Below are 17,671 nucleotides of genomic sequence, written 5' to 3' on the forward strand. Positions count from 1 at the left end.
GTACTGTAAAGTTTGTGCCACAGTGCATGAGTTGGAAATCAGCTGTCCTGAGAGCTGACTGAAAGGCAGCACCCCGGACCGTGGGATTTTTAGTTAAAGGACTTAAAGGTTATACTTAGCTATAAAAAATTAAAATTACGAACCTTGATTGCCAGTTAATCCTAGTTTTTTCCCCCTACCAATCCTTATTTAGTATCTACTATTGGTGTATTAATCTTGTTAGTTTCTACCAGTTTGTGCCTTAGTAACACTCCCTAAAAATGGGAGAAAGCAACTGTTGTTACAGCAAAGTAGACTTGCGTTGCTCATAATTCTGAGGGTTAGGATGTAGAGTATTTAATTCATTAATCATTGAGGATTTGGTGAAATAAAAAATAATTATTGCTATACCTTAGAGGGATCAGTTCTGCAAATTTGTGTAAGATAAATGGAGCAGAAAAAGATGAGATAAGGAGATAAAGTAATAGACTCCTAAAGTAATCCAAGGAAGAGAAAATGAATACTCGAAGGTGGGAAGAAGGAGGACAAGGGAGATTCCTTATATAGACAACATTGTAAGGATAGAGTCCAGAAGCCTCTGCAGATTAAATGTGGATTGTATAGCAGAGTAGCAACAAGTCAAGGAATGAATCTGGATCTGGTCTGGGTAATGATAGTTTTGGCTCCAAAAATAGAAATAAGGGATTTGGGAAGCATTTGTCTTGGTGGAGTTAGTAATGTGTGAAGCTTTGTGAGGACTTACAAGCCATGTAGGTATCAGGATCAGTGAGATGAAGATGTATCTCAGGAGATTGTTTGGGATTAGAGAGGTGGATTTGGTAGATAATAATGCAGTAGTTGTAATTGAGATCATCAATAGGGAAACGATTTAGAGGTTAAAATCCTTGAGCTGGAGGATAGTTGGGAAATGGAAAAGTCAAGAATGTTAGGATCTAAGAAAAGCCTCTTAAATTTGGTGATATGGTTACCTTTTGGAGGGCAATTCAGTAGTGTGACAGCAGTGAAATAAAGAAAGAAAGTTTTCTTCCTTCCTTCCTTTTCTTTCCATGTGTGCTTAATACATATGTGATGCACAACTATCTTTTTTTTTTTAACCTGAGTTGAAAGTTGTAATAGTAATGAAACATTTCTTAAGAACAAAATGGTATTATCTCCTGAATACCATAAGGAAGCAGTGTTAAAGAGTTAGGCTTTTAGAATTTTTGCCATCTTTCTACCCTCTTACCCAATTCTCTTCCCTGCCCTTATTCCTTAACTCTCCACCAGACAGAAATCAACCTCTGATCTTCAAAATAAGAAATGGTACCAGAGATTTCTTGAGAAAAGTGGATCCTGAAAGCATACATTATTGAGGATTTTTGCTTTTCAATACTACTAAAAATGCCTGCATTTTAAGTTTAACATTAAGGTGAGCTTTGGAAAAAATTTTAGCCTGATGTCATCTTCTGACATGGTTGAAAAGTTGCAGGCATTGACATAGTTGCCCCCAAAATATCTTAGCACACTTTTGTATTTTTTAAATTTCTTTTGTCTTTAAGAGAGAGATAGGCTCTCACTCTGTCACTCAGGTTGGGATGCAGTGGTGTGTTCAGATCTCACTGCAACGTTAAACTCCAGGTATGCCACCATGCCTGGCTAAATTAAAAAAAAAAAAAAAAAATTTTGTAGAGACAGGTTCTCACAAGATTGCCCAGACTGGTCTCAAGCTCTTGGCCTCAAGTGATACTCTCATATCAGCCTCTCAAAGTGCTGGGAACAGACGTGAGGCCACAGTGCCTGGCCGGCACACATTCTTGACATGGTGAGGACATCTTCCATTCCATGTCCACTGAAAGTGCAAGTAGAGTAGAAAAATCAGTTCCAAATGCTGAAGGAAATGCCTCCAGCCCACTGTATTTGTGAAGAAAATCTTAGGTGTCAGGGCTGCTGTTTTAATTTTGCCTTAAAACAAACTGCTCAGAATACATGTTGTACCAAACCATATAGACTTTACTTTGCTCATACATGTGACTGTTTTAAGAAAGCAGTGTCAGGGCCACAATTGGAAGCAGAATACATTTAGGTTCTTTGCCTGCAGACCCAATGTCTTTGGTACATCTGTGTCTTAAATCGTAGTGGTAGTAATATTTGTATTCATCACACATCATCAGAAATCCAGTAAGTATGAAGGGTAAGTGCCTAGTGTGTTTTAGTGGTATTTCTTTTCAAAATGAATTCATGTCGCACCCAAATGAATTGCTTTCTCAGGGAGCCCAGTAGAGAAGGTTCTACCTGAGTTAACTTGCAGAACATCCTCTGCCTATCTGCAGATTTGTTGGTATGTTGGTTTTTCTTCTATTTTTTATAGCTTTTAATGTCTACCTGATACTCCAGGTTTAGTCTGATTATTTAATGTCCAGAAATCTTTGAAACTATTTTCTGTCTTACAAAAAACTAAATCGTTGGCTGTTACTAAACAATAATTAATATTTATACTTCAAAGGTATATAAGTATAAAATCAGCATAAAAAGGCCAGGTGCAGTGGCTCACACTTGTAATCCCAAAGCTTTGGGAGGCTGAGGCTGGTGAATCACTTGAGGCCAGCAGTTTGAGATGAGACTGACCAACATGGTGAAACCCCCACCTCTACTAAAAATATAAAAATTAGCCGGGCGTGGTGGTGCACACCTATAATCCCAGCTACTAGGGAGGCTGAGGGATGAGAATCTCTTGAACCTAAGGGGCAGTGGTTGCAGTGAGCTGAGAGTTTATACCACTGGATTCCAGCCTAGGTAACAGACTGAGACTCTTCAAAAAATAAAAATCAGTGGCCAGAATGAATTTTCTACTTAATTCTTTATGATTAACCTTCCCAAGAATCTTTTTTTTTTTTTTTTTTGAGATGGTGTCTTGCTCTGTCACCATGTCTGGAGTGCAATGGTGTGATTTGGGCTCACTGCAACTTCTGCCTCCCAGGTTCAAGTGATTCTTCTACCTCAGCCTTCCAAGTAGCTAGGACTACAGGTGCACACCACCACTCCCAGCTAATTTTTGTATTTTTATTGGAGACGGGGTTTCACAATATTGGCCAGGTCGGCCTCGAACTTGGCCTTGTGATCCACCCACGCCAGCCTCCCAAAGTGCTGGGATTACAGGTGTGAGACACTTTACCCAAGAATCTTAAGTACTATAGAAATAAAACTAAACTGCTTTTAAAAAAGTAGCAAATAATAGTTATGCTGATAATGAGATAAAAATGTGTCAATTTAGTGTCCCTAACCTTTTTTTTAATAGATATATTCAAGCATTAACAAGTTGCAGTGTTCCTGCTTGTGGTGATATTATGTTGTTACATAATAAGTTACAGTAAACTTACCAGCTTAAAATAACACCTGTTTGCTTTCTAACAGTTCAGTAGGTTAGAAGTCCTGGCATAGCATGGCCAGGTTCTGAACTCATGGTCTCACAAGGCTGAAATCAAAGTGATGGCCAAGGCTGGGAGCTCATGTGAAGCTTGGGGTCTTCTTCCAAGCTCATGCTGTTGTTGGCAGAATTCGGTTCCTTGGGACTCTAGGACCATGGCCCTTCTTCTCTTGCTAGCTGTCAGCAAAGAACCACTGACAACTCCCAGAGGCCACATGCAGGGTCTTGCCATGTGTCGTCTCCGTCCGTCTCCGTAGTCTGTTCACAGCATGCATGTTTGCTTCTTCAGGGCCAGCAGTTGAATGTCTTTATTCAAATCTCCTCTTTTAGGAAGGCCTAATTTCTTTTAAGAGATTACCCGATGTATCTGTCCCTTCCAGGATAATTTGCCCTTTGATTAACTAAACTGATTTGGAGCCTTAATTATATCTGTAAAATACCACCAATTTTGTCACATAATAGGACCTAATCATGGGAGTGATATCCATCGTATTCACAGGCCAGCTACAGTTAAGAGGGATTGTATGGGGTGTGTATACTAGGGGCAGGAATATTGGGGCCATCTCAGAATTCTTCTACCATGTTGCAACAAGTAAAAGGTTCTTCTCAAATACATTCAACAGATGCTAGGTTTTTTCTTTCATCAACTTTTTTGAAAAATAATACCAAAATATTAAGTGTGTTTGAAAAATAATTTTTCTTTAGATTTTGTGTCACCCTGAAGTTTTTTTTTTTATTATGTAAAACAGATTTTTTCTTAAATTGGAAAAAATATAATTAATTATTGGATATTAAAATCTTCTAAAAATTATTTTAAGGAAATGTATTGCCTAATACCACTGTAACTTAGCATAGTGATTGACGACACATTTAGTAATCTAATTACATCCTTTTACAAGGCAAAGATACCTTTGTTTTAAAGAATAATACAAAGGCAAGTCTGTAACTGGTTATTTTTTTCATTGTAAAAGATATCATGGGTTAGATTTGTTACATTAAGTTGTACTGATGACATATTGAGCAGAATTTAAAATGCTTTGGTTTCCTGGTCATCAATAAGCTGATTTGCACCGTAATAAACAATGAAACAATAAGTGAATAATAATATAGAAAATATTCTGGTGAAAGTCATGTTTACAATAAACTTGACACTTTTTGAATGCTGTGTGAATACCATTTTGTGAGCATAAAGGATGAGAGTATGGTTTAATTGTTCATGTACCAGATAACATCCACTGCACAGAAAAGACTTAATTTCCTTTTTAAAAATCACAACCTATATCCAATTTTAATAAAATTCTAACTATTATTTGGTTTTTGAAAATATGCAAATATTAAAACGTGACAAATAATGGGAGTCCACAGACCAGGTAAGAGACAGGATTTACTTTTCTAGATCAGATAATTGGTTTTTAATGATAACCTTGAAATCTGTATGTTTCTGTATCTTTTCTCCACATCTCACCTGCATTTTCTGAAAGCTGTCTTATAATCCTTATTGCTAATCATGGTTATCTACTTTGCTCTTATTTCCAGGGATGCTCTCAGACTTGTCCAGTTGAAGCAGATGGGCAAGATCACTGAGTCCAGACCGACCCCAGCCCCTGCAGCCACTCTTACAGCACCTTCACTGCTACAGGCCATAGCTGGGCCATCTTATCCCCGGCCTATGATTCCACCAGTATCAACTCCTGGACAACCCAATGCAGTGGTAATGTTCTCTAAATAGATTTTTCTTTTTCTTTTTCTTGTTTTTTGAGACAGAGTCTTGCTTTGTCACCCAGGCTGGAGTGCAGTGGCACAGTCTTGGCTCACTGCAGCCTCTGCCTCCCAGGTTCAAGAGATTTTCCTTCCTCAGCCTCCTGAGTAGCAGGTGCCCACCACCACACCCACTTAATTTTTGGATTTTTAGTAGAGAAGGGGTTTCACTATGGTGGTGGGCCTGGTCTCGGACTCCTAACTAAAGTGATCCACCTGCTTTGGCCTCCCAAAATGCTGGGATTACAAGCATGAGCCAGTGCACCTGGTCTGGATTTTTATTTTTCAAATTTAAGTGAAAGAGAAAATAAGCACAAATACTATGTGTTATAAGAGTAGTTTTAAAACAGATTAGTTTTACTAATCTGTTTCAGTAGTAGCTTAAAGTATAAAGAAAAAAAAACACTCCAAATGCTGCATTTTACAGATTTTCTATCAGAAACCAAAATTTGTATGTTAACTTCCAAATAAACATTAGAACTATAATTCAATTTAAAGTTACCACAAACTCCACAACTTCAATAACATATATATTCTCTATAATCTCATGTGTTTTTTTCTCAAGTGTAATACTAATAATTGGTAGCTGACACTAGCTGCCTTTTCTGGCTGTGTTTTACTTTTTAACTAGGGAATGGATAATCCCACTATAAAGAACTGTATAGTCATTCTTTCCTTCTCAGATGCATGCAGTATAGCAGCCCCTTTTTGTTTTCAAATTACTCCATTTTGCCTCTCTGTCTTTCCTGTTCAGGTTACTTCCTATCAGAAGAAATGTAGGATAACCAAGTTTATTTAAAATGAAATGGACACTTAAAAAAATAAAAAGCAAAATAAATAGATAAATCTGTACTCCTTCTAATGGAGAGCTATATACTAAATGATATTTTAAAAGAGTTGAAAACAGTACAAGCTTCATGGGAAACAGATTTTCAAATATTCATTCATGGTTAATATACTACATACTGGAATAACCTACTTTGAAGGACATGTAATTGGACTGTATAATGTATAGTCAAGAGTGAACTATACTCTCAATATAAGATATGTATAGTACAATCATATGTCTTTAAAAAGTAGGTTATTCAAGGTTGGGTGTGGTGGCTTACACCTGTAATCCTAACAGTTTGGGAGGCTGAGTTGGGAGGATTGCCTGTGCCCAGGCATTCAAAGACCAGCCTGGACAACATAGTGAGACTCCATCTCTACAAAAAATTTAAAAATTAGCTGGGTGTGGTAGTCCCAACTACTCAGGCAACTGAGGTTAGGGAATCACTTGAGATTGGGAGGTTGAGGCTGTAGTGAGCTATAATCATGCCACTGCACTCCAGCCTGAGTTACAGAGGAAGACTATCTCCAAAAAAAAAAAAAAAGTTATTCAAATTAGGAAGGTAAACCATACTTTCAAATTCTTATAATATGTGGAGAGCGTTTATTCTGCTTGACCAAGTACTTTGCTAACATAAAGTGTTTAATTTCTTGATATTTGTAAAAATGAAATCAGCAGCACTTTCAGTTGCTTTATATTATCTTGATTATAATGAAATCCCAAAATAGAATTAAGGACAAGAAAGGAATTAGATATAAAGTCTATTGTCCTTTTTTGTCCATGCAACTGTAATGAAGTTACCAGAATATTTTATTATCTCATTCATACTTTCTATTATGGATCCCTAAGAAATAAGATACTCGTGTTATGTTTTAAAATTACAAATCAAGATAGAAGTAATTGAATTGCCTGTATAGAAGGTCCCCACCTTCTAATTTTCCTTTTAATTTCTTTGATCCACGAGTTGTTTATAAGTATAAATTTAATTTCAGAATATTTGAAGACCCCTCAGTTACATTTCATGATTTCTAGTTTAACTCCACTGTCTTAGAGAATACACTTTGAGACACACTTTATTTTTAGAACAGTCATCTTCTCAAATTTATTGAGATTTATTTTATATTTATAATATGGTCTGTCTTGGTGGATGTTTCTTGTGTACTTGAAAAGATGGTTCAACTTAACAATTTTTTGACTTCACTATAGTGTAAAAGTGATAAACATTCGGTAGAAAGCAATACAGTACGTACTTGCAATGCTGGGGAGCATTGGCCAGCCACAGCTCCCAGTTAGCCATGTGATCATCAGGGTAAACAACTGCTACTCTGCAGTGTACTGTGTAACCAGATGATTTTGCCCAACTGTAGGCTAATATAAGTGTTCTGTGCACATTTACGGTAGGCTAGGCTAAGGCTAAGCTGTGGTGTTCATTAGGTTCCACTTAACGGTGGGTTCATCAGAATGTCACCCATCATAAGTCAAAGGGCAACTATATATTAATAGTTGATTTGTTGATTTATTGGCTGTTTTATTTCAGTTTTGTTAAGTGATATTTGTAACAAAAGCTGCTTACAGATGTCGTATATCTGTGTCTCTCTTCTCTCTCCGTGTATGTGTGTACACACACACATCTCTATTGCCCTGTGTGTATGGTATATGTACACACAAAGACACCTATGGAGGAATTACTCATTATTTGGTAGATTTCTTTTGTATCATCTTAAACATAGTAACCTAAGATACCCCATTCACATTGAAACATGAATTTTGTTACTTTTTTCTGTAGTTATGTACTATAAACCAAAACTTCTCAGATTTTTTAATATTCTTCCCTTATACTAAGAATTTTAATAGTGCTTTTCTTGTATTAATCTTTAATAAGATCATTGAGAATTTCATTTATAATGTTGCTTGTTTTTTGTTCATTTTTCTGTTCCACTTGTGGTTTAACAGACAGGTTGCTATCTTTTTGCAGGGCACATTCACTGAAATCCCCGCCAGCAATGTTCGAAGAGTTATTGCCAAGAGATTAACTGAATCTAAAAGTACTGTACCTCATGCATATGCTACTGCTGACTGTGACCTTGGAGCTGTTTTAAAAGTTAGGCAAGATCTGGTCAAAGGTTAGTAAAATTGAATTTACTTAATGTAAAACACATGCTAACTTAGCTTTCATGAAATCCTTTACAAAATTCACATTGTGTGGCTTTTGATTTCAATTTCATAATTTACTTGTACTGTACTCTGGGTATATTTGTGCTAAAGGAAAAAATTAGTAATATTTTCCTACAAAAAGTAAATTGGTTCCACAGTATTAAATAAATCACAGATGCCTTTATGCAGAATAAGGGTTTCTTTTCTACCTTGCTTTTATTTCCTCTGTGGTCATATTTGAATAATGTACGTTTAGTTAACATTCATTTAGCAGGCAGTTATTGAGTTTGAGTCTCTGTTACATACTGAGCTTTAAAAATACAGATTGAGCATCCCAAAACCAAAATTTCAAAATACCCCAAAATTTGAAACTTTTTGAATGCCAACATGGAGCTCAAAGGAAGTCCTTATTGGAGCTTTTCAGATTTTGGGATTTTGGGACTAAAGATGCCAAAACCACAAATGTAATATTCCAAAATCTGAAAAATTTTGAAATCTCAAACACTTCTGGTTCTAAGTATTTTGGATAAGGGATACTGAAATCTGAAGTACTATAATTTGGCTGGTTAGTTATTTTAAAAGCGAAAGTGGGCTTCATGTTTTGGTGTGCTTTAGCTTTTACATAGGTAAATTTTTTTGTAAGAACACATGATTTGCTGAGACCAAATGGCTATTTTTTGTTTTGAGTATTTTTTGGCATACTTAAATGAAGCAGTCCTTAACATTTTAATAAGTTTAAAATCCAAAACTTTTAAGAATGTTTTATATTAGAAATATCTTAGTTATTCTTCTTTATGCAAATTTTAATTTTATATTTCTTGTTCAGAATTCATTTACAGATTACTAAAATTGCAGCGTTTCTTCCAGAAATCAATAACAAGTAAGATTGCTGAGAGATATACAGATTTTTTAGCATGAATCGATAGTTTTATTTCTTCATTTTTGATCTATATGGCCTTCATATTATTTTCTTACCTTATACACTGGCTAGGACCTCTGGTATAACGAACATAGATAGTAAAAGCAGATATTTTTGCTTTGTTCTTGATCTTGGGAAGAAAAGCATTCAGTTTTTTATGTTAGCTCTAGGTTTTTTGTAGAATATTGTTTTCAGGTTGAAAGAATTCCCATTCTTGTTTAAACGTGAATAGATGTTGAATTTTGTCAAACACATTTTGTGCATCTTTTCAGATTACTTCTCCTTTTTCTATCTGTGAATATGGTGAATTACATTGATTTTCAAGTGTTGAATCAACTTTGTATTCCTCATATAAAACCTACTTAATGATTAACTTTCTCATATATTGTTTGATTCTATATTCTAAAATTTTGCTTAGCATCTTTACACCTATGCCCATGAGAAATGCTAACCTGTAGTTTTCTTTTCTGGAGACTTTTTTTTTTTTTTTGGATTTGTTACCGTATCTAGTAGAATGGGTTGGAAAGCATTTCCTCCTCCTTTATTTTCTGGAAACGTTTGGGTACAATTGGTATTCTTTCTTTTTTAATTGTTTAGTAGAATTCACCCGTGAATTTCTTTATGGGAACATTTTTAACTATGAATTTCATTTTAAAAATGGATGCATGTTTTTTGTGTTTTTTTTCCCTGAGTGAACTTTGGTAGTTTGTGTCTTTCAAGAAATTTATGTCATCTAAGTCACTAGATTTATTGGCATAAAATTACTCACAACATTACCTTATTATACTGTCATCTTAAGTAATGTTTCTAGTTTTGATGTTAGTAGTTTGTGTGGTTTACTCTCTAGATCACTCTGACTAAAGGGTTATCAGTTCTGTTGATCTCAAGCTTGTCAAAGAACCAACATTTGGTTTTATTAACTTGTCTAGTATTTCTATGATATTGATCTCATTGATTTCTGTTCTTTATTACTATTTTTTTCATTGATTTCTGTTCTTTGTTACTATTTTTTTCTCTCTGCTTTCAGTTTACTTTGCTCTTTTATTTCAGGTTTCTTAAGGTGAAAACTTGGATTGTTTATTTGAGACCTTTATTTTTAATATAAGCATATAATACTCTTGAGATACCTTTAAGCACTGCTTTAGCTGTATCCCACAAATGTTGATATGTTTTGTTTTGTTTTTTTTCTTTTAGAGACAGGGTCTTGCTCTGTCACCCAGGCTGGAGTGCAGTGGTGCAATTTTGGTTCACTTCAACCTCTGCCTCCTGGGTTCAAATGACTCTAACGCCTCAGTGCCCCGAGTAGCGGAGATTACAGGCACACACCACCATGCCTGGCTAATTATTTGTATTTTTACTAGAGACAGGGTTTCACCATGTTGGCCAGGCTGGTCTCCAACTCCTGGCCTCAAGTGATCTGCCCACCTTGAAGGATAAGGCCTTAAGTGATTCACCCTCCTAATGTGCTGAAATTACAGGTGTGAGCCACCACGGCTGGCATTATTTTTCTTTTTATTCAATTAAAAATATTTTCTCATTTATTTGTTTTGTGATGTCTTTGATCAATGAATTATTTATGTGTGCACTTAATTTCAAAATATTTGAGAAATATTCATTTCTCTTACGATTTATAGCTTAACTGCATTGTGTTTGGAGAACATACTTTATATGATTTCAGTCTTAAATTTGTTGATATTTGTTTGATATTGTGATCTATCTTGGTATATGTTCTTGAAAAGAATTTTTTTATTTTGCAAGGGAATGTTCTATAAATGTCAGGTCAAGCTGGTTAATAGTGTCGTTTATGTCTTTTGAGAGGAGTGTTGAGAGTCCTCATTATAATTGTTTATTTGTATGTTTCTCCTGTCAGCTCTGCAGTTTTGCTTCATATATCCTGAAGGTCTATTATTAGGCACATACACGTTAGGAATTTTACATGTATGTAAATACACGTTAGGAATTTTACATTTTCTTGAACAGACTTATCATTATGTTATATCCTTATCTATTCTTTGTAATATTCTTTATCCTCAAGCCGTCTTTATCACATCTGTAGCCACTACAGATTTCTTTGACTTGTGTTTCTATAGTATATCTTTCTGCATTTTTTTACTTTTAAATGTAAATATGTTTATTTAAATAGGTTTCTTGAGGGCAACATGTAATTGGTTCTTGCTTTTTTATCCAATTCTTTGGTCTCTTAATTAAGATGTTTAGACCATGCATATTTAATGGCATGGTTGGATTTCAATCTACCATTTTGATCTTTCTTTGTGTTCTCTTTGTCCCACCTCTTTTATTCTTTTCTCTTTATCTCTTTTGGTTATTTATTTTGTTATCATTTCATTGTATTTCATCATTTTATTTCCTTTTTTTCTTCTTGTCTGTCTTTGCAATTTTTTTCTTAGTGTTTACAATATAATTCTTTAATTTATCACAGCCTGGGTTCAAATTATATTACACCCCACTCCATGTTCAATATAAGAACCTCATAACTATATACTTCCATTTCTTCCCTCTCTCATTTTGTGCTGCTGTTGTCATGTTTTACTTCTATATATGATGTAAGCCCCAGAATGCATGCTTAATGTTTTTACTTTAGCCAATCAACTCTTTTGGAGTTTTAAAATGAGGGGAAAAGTGTCTTTTATATTTATCTGTACTTTTTCCATTTATTGTGTAGAATTAAACTGTTATCTGCTATTATACTTCTTCTGCCTGAAGAACTTCCTTTAATGCTTCTGATAGTACAGATTGACTGGCAATAAATGTTCTTAGTTTTTGTCTGAAAAGGTCTATTTATCTTTCACATTTTCAAACTTTTTTTTTTTAATTGTAGTTGAATATATAACGTGAGTTTCACCATTTTCATTGTACAGTTAGTTCATTGGCATTAAGTACATTTACATTGTTTTGCAACTATTACCACCATTCATCTACAGAACTTTTTTTATCCAGCAAAATGAAAACTCTGTATACTCCTCATTCCTCTTTCCACCACCACTGACAACCACCATTTTACTTTCTGTTCCTATAAATTTGGTTATTTTAAGTGCATATCAATAGGATCATATAGTACTTGTCCTTTTGTGACTGGCTTATTTCACTCGGCATTATATCTCCTGGGTTCACCCATGTTGCAGAGTGTGTCAGAATTTCTTTTTTAAGGCTGAATAATATTCCATTGTATGTATATACCATACTTTGTTAATTCATGTGTTAATGGATAAATACATTAGGTTGTTTTTACCTTTTGTCTATTGTGAATACTGCTGCTGTCAAAATGGCTGTACAAGTATCTCTTTGTGTCTCTGTTTTCATATCTTCCGGGTATATCCCCAGAAGTGGAATTACTGGATCATGTGGTAATTCTATTTTTAATTTTTTAAGGAGCTACCATACTGTTTTCCATAGTGGCTGTGCCATTTTGCATTCCCACTAACAGCATACCATTGGGTCCGGCATGATGGCTTATCCCTGTAATCTTAGCACTTTGGGAGGCTGAGGCAGAAGGATCACTTGAGGCCAGGACTTTGAGACCAGTCTGGGAAACAGAACAAACCCCATCTCTACAAAAAAATTGCAAAAGTACCTGGGAGGCTGAAGCAGGAGGATTGTTTGAGCCCAGGAGTTGAAGGTTACAGTGAACTATAATTGTGCCACTTCACTCCAGCCTGGCTGACCGAGCAAGAGCTGTCTCCAGAAACAAAAATGAAGTGCACAGAAGTTCAAATTTCTCCACATTTTTGCCAATACTTGCTATTTTCTGTTTTTTTGATAGTAGTCACCGTGATAGATATATCATCATTTTTAAGAGATATTTTTGCTGGATATAGCTTTTTGAGTTAATAGGTTTTTGTTCCAGTTTTTAAAGTTAGTATTTCCTTATTTTCTGGCTTAAAGAATGTCTACTGCCATTCTTAATATTTGTTCTCTTGTATGTGATGTTTTCCCACTGTCTGGTTGCTTTCAAGATTTTCTCTGTTAGCAATTTGACTATTGTGTGCCCAGATTTTTTTTTCTATTGTATTTATTCTGTTTGGGTTTCTCTCAGCTTCTTAGATGTATGGTTTGTTGTCTTCCTTTAATTGTGAAAATTTTTCACTTGTTATTTTTAATGATATCTTTCTTCTGTTTCATGTGGTTTCTCTTTGGGACTCCAATTTTAAGTGTTAGACTTTTGAATTGTCCAAAGTTCTTAAATGCTCTATTCCTTTTGTTCATTCTTTTTTCTCTTTACATTTCATATTGGATACTTTTTGTTTACCTGGCTTCAAGTTCACTGATGTCCCAGCTGTGTCTTCAAAGCTTAGCAAAATATGTATTTTTTTTAAAATCTTGATTAGCATGAATTTTCCCCTCTGGATTTCCATTCACTTGATTTTTTATACTTTACGTTTCTCTGCTGCTAGCCCCCAGCTGTTTATGCAGGTTGGACCATACTCTCCCTTCTTTGCTCCTGTCCTCTGTCAGTGGGTATTTACTTCCTGTGTTTGTCTCTCCTCTGAATGGATGAGCACTCTTTAGCATTCAGTTCACCTGTTTGCTTTGTAACCTCAACTCCCTAGTGGGCTCAAGAAAAGTTATGGTTTTGTAATTTATCCTGCTTTTTCTTTCACCCTGTCAGGATGGGAACAACTTTCTTTTGCAACTTTCTACATCCCAGGTGAAAGCAGGACTCTTAACAGTTTATATACAGATTTTCAAGATTTCATATAAAGAAAACTTGAGAGCTTTTAAAAATTCAGGGAACTCTAAATGGAAAGCTATTTTAGAGAAAGTGATAAATTTATAAAAAATGAACCTTGGAAGCACTCCTGTGGTTCTCAGATCACACTTGTTTAGTCACTGTGAATAGCTGCGGTTAAGTAGATAAAGTGAGGAGAAGGCTGAGAGAGCCATGAGAGGTAAGCAGAATGATTTCATGAACTGTTACATTTGAATTTGTACAGACCAAATCTTTTCTATGTGGTTATCAGTAAAAAGCCTCTAAACACTGTAAGTCCATTTATATCTCTATTTCTAAAGGGGTTTTAAACAAAACTTTTGCATATTTCTGGAATTCTGAATTAGAGGAGCCTTGATACTTTGCAGCTGACAGTTACCATGACAGGTTGACAGTATTTAGGATTATGGTAATTCATCTGATCTTTTTCTGAAGTCTCCAGCATGCCTTTGAAATGAGCTGTTATTCACATAAAATTCCATGATACTTTAATAGTTAGGATAGGTTTCTTGCCACATACCATTGACTAGATCTTGATCTTAAAGTCTTTTTCTAGAAGTTCTTGAAAGAAAGAATCAAATATTGTTTACATTTTCCAACACTGTCATATCCACTGGCAAGTGCAAAGGCATCAGCAAATACTTTAGTTGTGATCAGCGCTGTAGGAAGTGGCAGGACCTCAGCTTTTTCTTAAAATAATTGTGTATACTGGAAAGACATTGATTCAAATGCATTCACCATAAAGCTATAGACCGAGAACCTCGTTTTATTCATCACACTAGGACCTATGCCAGCATTGCTTCATCTTTGGCTTTTGTTATATCCTGTTTTATTAAGTTAAAAAGCAGTTAAATTTTTTTTCACCTACACTCCATTAGTAAAATGAAATTTTTGAACGCTCTCTCATGTGTATATATAACTGTTTTATATAAAGTACCTACATGTATCACTGTTCTGGTATAATTAATGTGTTATAAAGCATACAGAGAATAAGGACATTTAAAAAGAATGAGGAAGAGATGAATCATCTTGTAAACTTCCTGACCACACACACCACAAAGAGACCACTTGTCTTTTTTGAGACACAGGAGTTGGGTTTTTTTTTCTGATTATACTTCCAATGTGTCCTTCAGGTTCTTGCATATGATATAAAAGCAATTTAAAAAATTGATAACCAAGGCCCAGAAGTAAACTTAACATTCATGGTTACTTTTATTTAACCAGGACCTCCTATAATGCAAGTTTTTCTGATCATGGGAACCTTATTGACTAAGCAAACAAAAGGCTGTAATTTTTTTGTCATTGTCAGTACATTCCATAATTTACAGGTTTGAAGTTGTAATGTCAGTGTTAAAGTTATATTAAGAATACTAATTTTACTAAGCTTATTTTTTTTTTCAGATGACATTAAAGTATCAGTAAATGATTTTATCATCAAGGCAGCAGCTCTTACCCTTAAAGTAAGTAGCAGATTTCAAATTATTTTGTCTTCTAAAGTAGTTTCATGTCGTGGAATTTTTATAATGACAAATAGAACTCTTATTTTTAAATCACAAAAATTTTATAATTGTCTTGCTAAAAATATTCTATCATTTGATCTCACTCCTTACTAATGAAGAAGCTGCAAATCAAAAGGACTCACAACTAATTAGAGCAGAATAAAAACCAGTTTTTCAGCAAATACTGATTGATCCCTTATCTGATGCTGCATGCATTCTAGGCATTCGAGATACAGCAGTAAACAAAGCTTACATGATTCCTGCTCTCCTGAGGCTTACATTCTAGTTGGAGGAGACAAACACTACTACTATATGTCAGATGGTGAAAGTGCTGAGGAGAAAACAAAAGGATATGGGGACAAAGTAACTAGGGGTGCTTTTTCGAAAAGGAAGCAAGGGAAACCCCTTTGACAAGGTGATAACTGAGATACGGTGTGAGAAAACAGAGGGAGTAAGCCACATAGGTATGTGATAATAGTGCATTCCACACAGAGGGACCAGCAGACATTGAGGCTGCGAGCAGAGAATTGCGTTATCCAAAGATGTGAAGCTGAGGGTGGACTGTACCTAGAGTGGAGACAGCGGGAGATAAGATTTTAACAACAGTGGGAGAGCAGGAAGGGGAACCGAAGTACATGAGGCCTTATTGGACATGGTGAGGAGGGTTTTGAGCAAAGAACTAAAGTGATTCAACTTGTACTTTAGAAAGGAAAAGGAGAGGCTGCCCTGGGGCTGTGTAGAATATGGCCTGTGGAGAGGCAAGGGAGGAGGAGATAATGAGTTCCTCTGGGAGGCTTTAGAAGATGACAGTGGCTTGGACAAATGTGGTAGCAAATGGAGCTAGGGCGAAGTGGAGATTTTGGTTATGTGTCGAAAGTAGAGCCAACAGGATTTGCTGATGGATTGGATATGGGGTGTGAGAAAGAGGAACAAGCATTTTGGCTCAAGCAGTGGGAGGGATGAGTTTTCCACGTACTAAGATTGGGAAAACTGGGAGAAGTATAGCTTTGGAGTAAGGAATCTAGAGTTTCGTTTTAGACATGTTAAATTTGAGGAGCCTAACAGATGTCCCAGTGGAGATGGCAGGAAGGCAGGTGAACATACGAGCCTGCAGTTCAGTGGAGGTGATGTAAACCTAGCTGGCTAGAGATGTAAATCTAGAATCCAGGCTTCTTGCCTTCCTGCCTGACACGATTTTTCATCATGCCTTCTTTCTGTCATGAAGCTGTTTTCTGGGATCACTGCTTGTTAACAGACTGTATTTAAAGTACATTTATAATTAACTTGTTTTTATTTCTTAAAAATTATATTAATAAGGAGGGTTCCATGGTGTAATGGTTAGCACTCTGGACTTTGGAAAATACATTAATGCAGAACTTAAAAAGCATGCCTTTTCAACATTATCTAAGTATTCATGTAACTTTTCTCTTTTGATCAAATATTTTGAATTAATGATTTTATTATTAATTGACTATTGTGATTAATATCATTGTGAATCATTTCATACTCCTTAAATAAATCTGTAATTGGCATAAGCTATTTGTTAGTATTTTATTGCATAATGTTTTGTATCCAGAATCACAAGTAGTGGTAATTTAAATTTTGTGCCAACATTATCAGACCCTTTTCCCCCTAATTATTGACTTCATTAAATGAATTTGGATTATTTCTTCTTTTCTTTCCTCTGTACTCATTGCAACAGTATGAAATTTTTTTATCTTTTCTAGTTTTATATAATTCACCAGTAAAAGTATCTGAACCTGTTTCTATTTTAAGGAGGGGATCTTGACAGCCTCCCCCCGCACCCCCCCCCGTCCGCCACCTTTTTTTAATCATAATTACTGATCTGTTTTAATTTTCAGCTTTTTTAAAAAATCAATTTTAAAAGCTTATATTTTCCTAGAAAATCATTTAATTTAGATTCCCAAACTCACTAGCCTAGAGTCATTTGAATTTGTTTCTTCTAATTATTTTAACATCCTCAATGCCTGGGGTTATTCTGAACTCCATTTCACTTCTATTGCATACTTATATTCTTAGTTTGTATGGTTTTGTTATGTATATCTTCCTTTATTTCTCTAGATTCATTTTGGTTAGAAAACATGAATGTGTAATTCATTTTATTTTTTTTATTGTACTTTAGGTTCTGGGGTACATGTGCAGATCATGCAGGATTGTTGCATAGGTACACACATGGCAATGTGGTTTGCTGCCTCCATCCCCCCGTCACCTACATCTGGCATTTCTCCCCATGTTATCCCTCCCCATCCCCCAACTGTCCCACCCTCGCCCCCCCCCACAGACCCCAGTGTGTGATGCTCTCCTCCTTGTGGCCATGTGTTCTTATTGTTCAACACCTGCCTATGAGTGAGAACATGTGGTG

At 35.4% G+C, this 17,671-nt stretch overlaps 1 protein-coding gene across 1 annotated transcript in view; it reads left to right on the forward strand.

The window, feature by feature from the left end:
• Window positions 1-17,671, forward strand: part of PDHX (pyruvate dehydrogenase complex component X) — a 75,203-nt gene that overhangs the window by 43,209 nt on the left and 14,323 nt on the right. Inside the window, exons 6-8 of the mRNA XM_003919984.4 lie at window positions 4,940-5,114; window positions 7,966-8,113; window positions 15,191-15,249. Coding sequence (XP_003920033.2) covers window positions 4,940-5,114; window positions 7,966-8,113; window positions 15,191-15,249 — 382 coding nt within the window. The remainder of the gene's footprint in view (window positions 1-4,939; window positions 5,115-7,965; window positions 8,114-15,190; window positions 15,250-17,671) is intronic.

The sequence above is a fragment of the Saimiri boliviensis genome, chromosome 6 (genome assembly GCF_048565385.1).
Source record: "Saimiri boliviensis isolate mSaiBol1 chromosome 6, mSaiBol1.pri, whole genome shotgun sequence".
NCBI classification, from domain to species: domain Eukaryota; kingdom Metazoa; phylum Chordata; class Mammalia; order Primates; family Cebidae; genus Saimiri; species Saimiri boliviensis.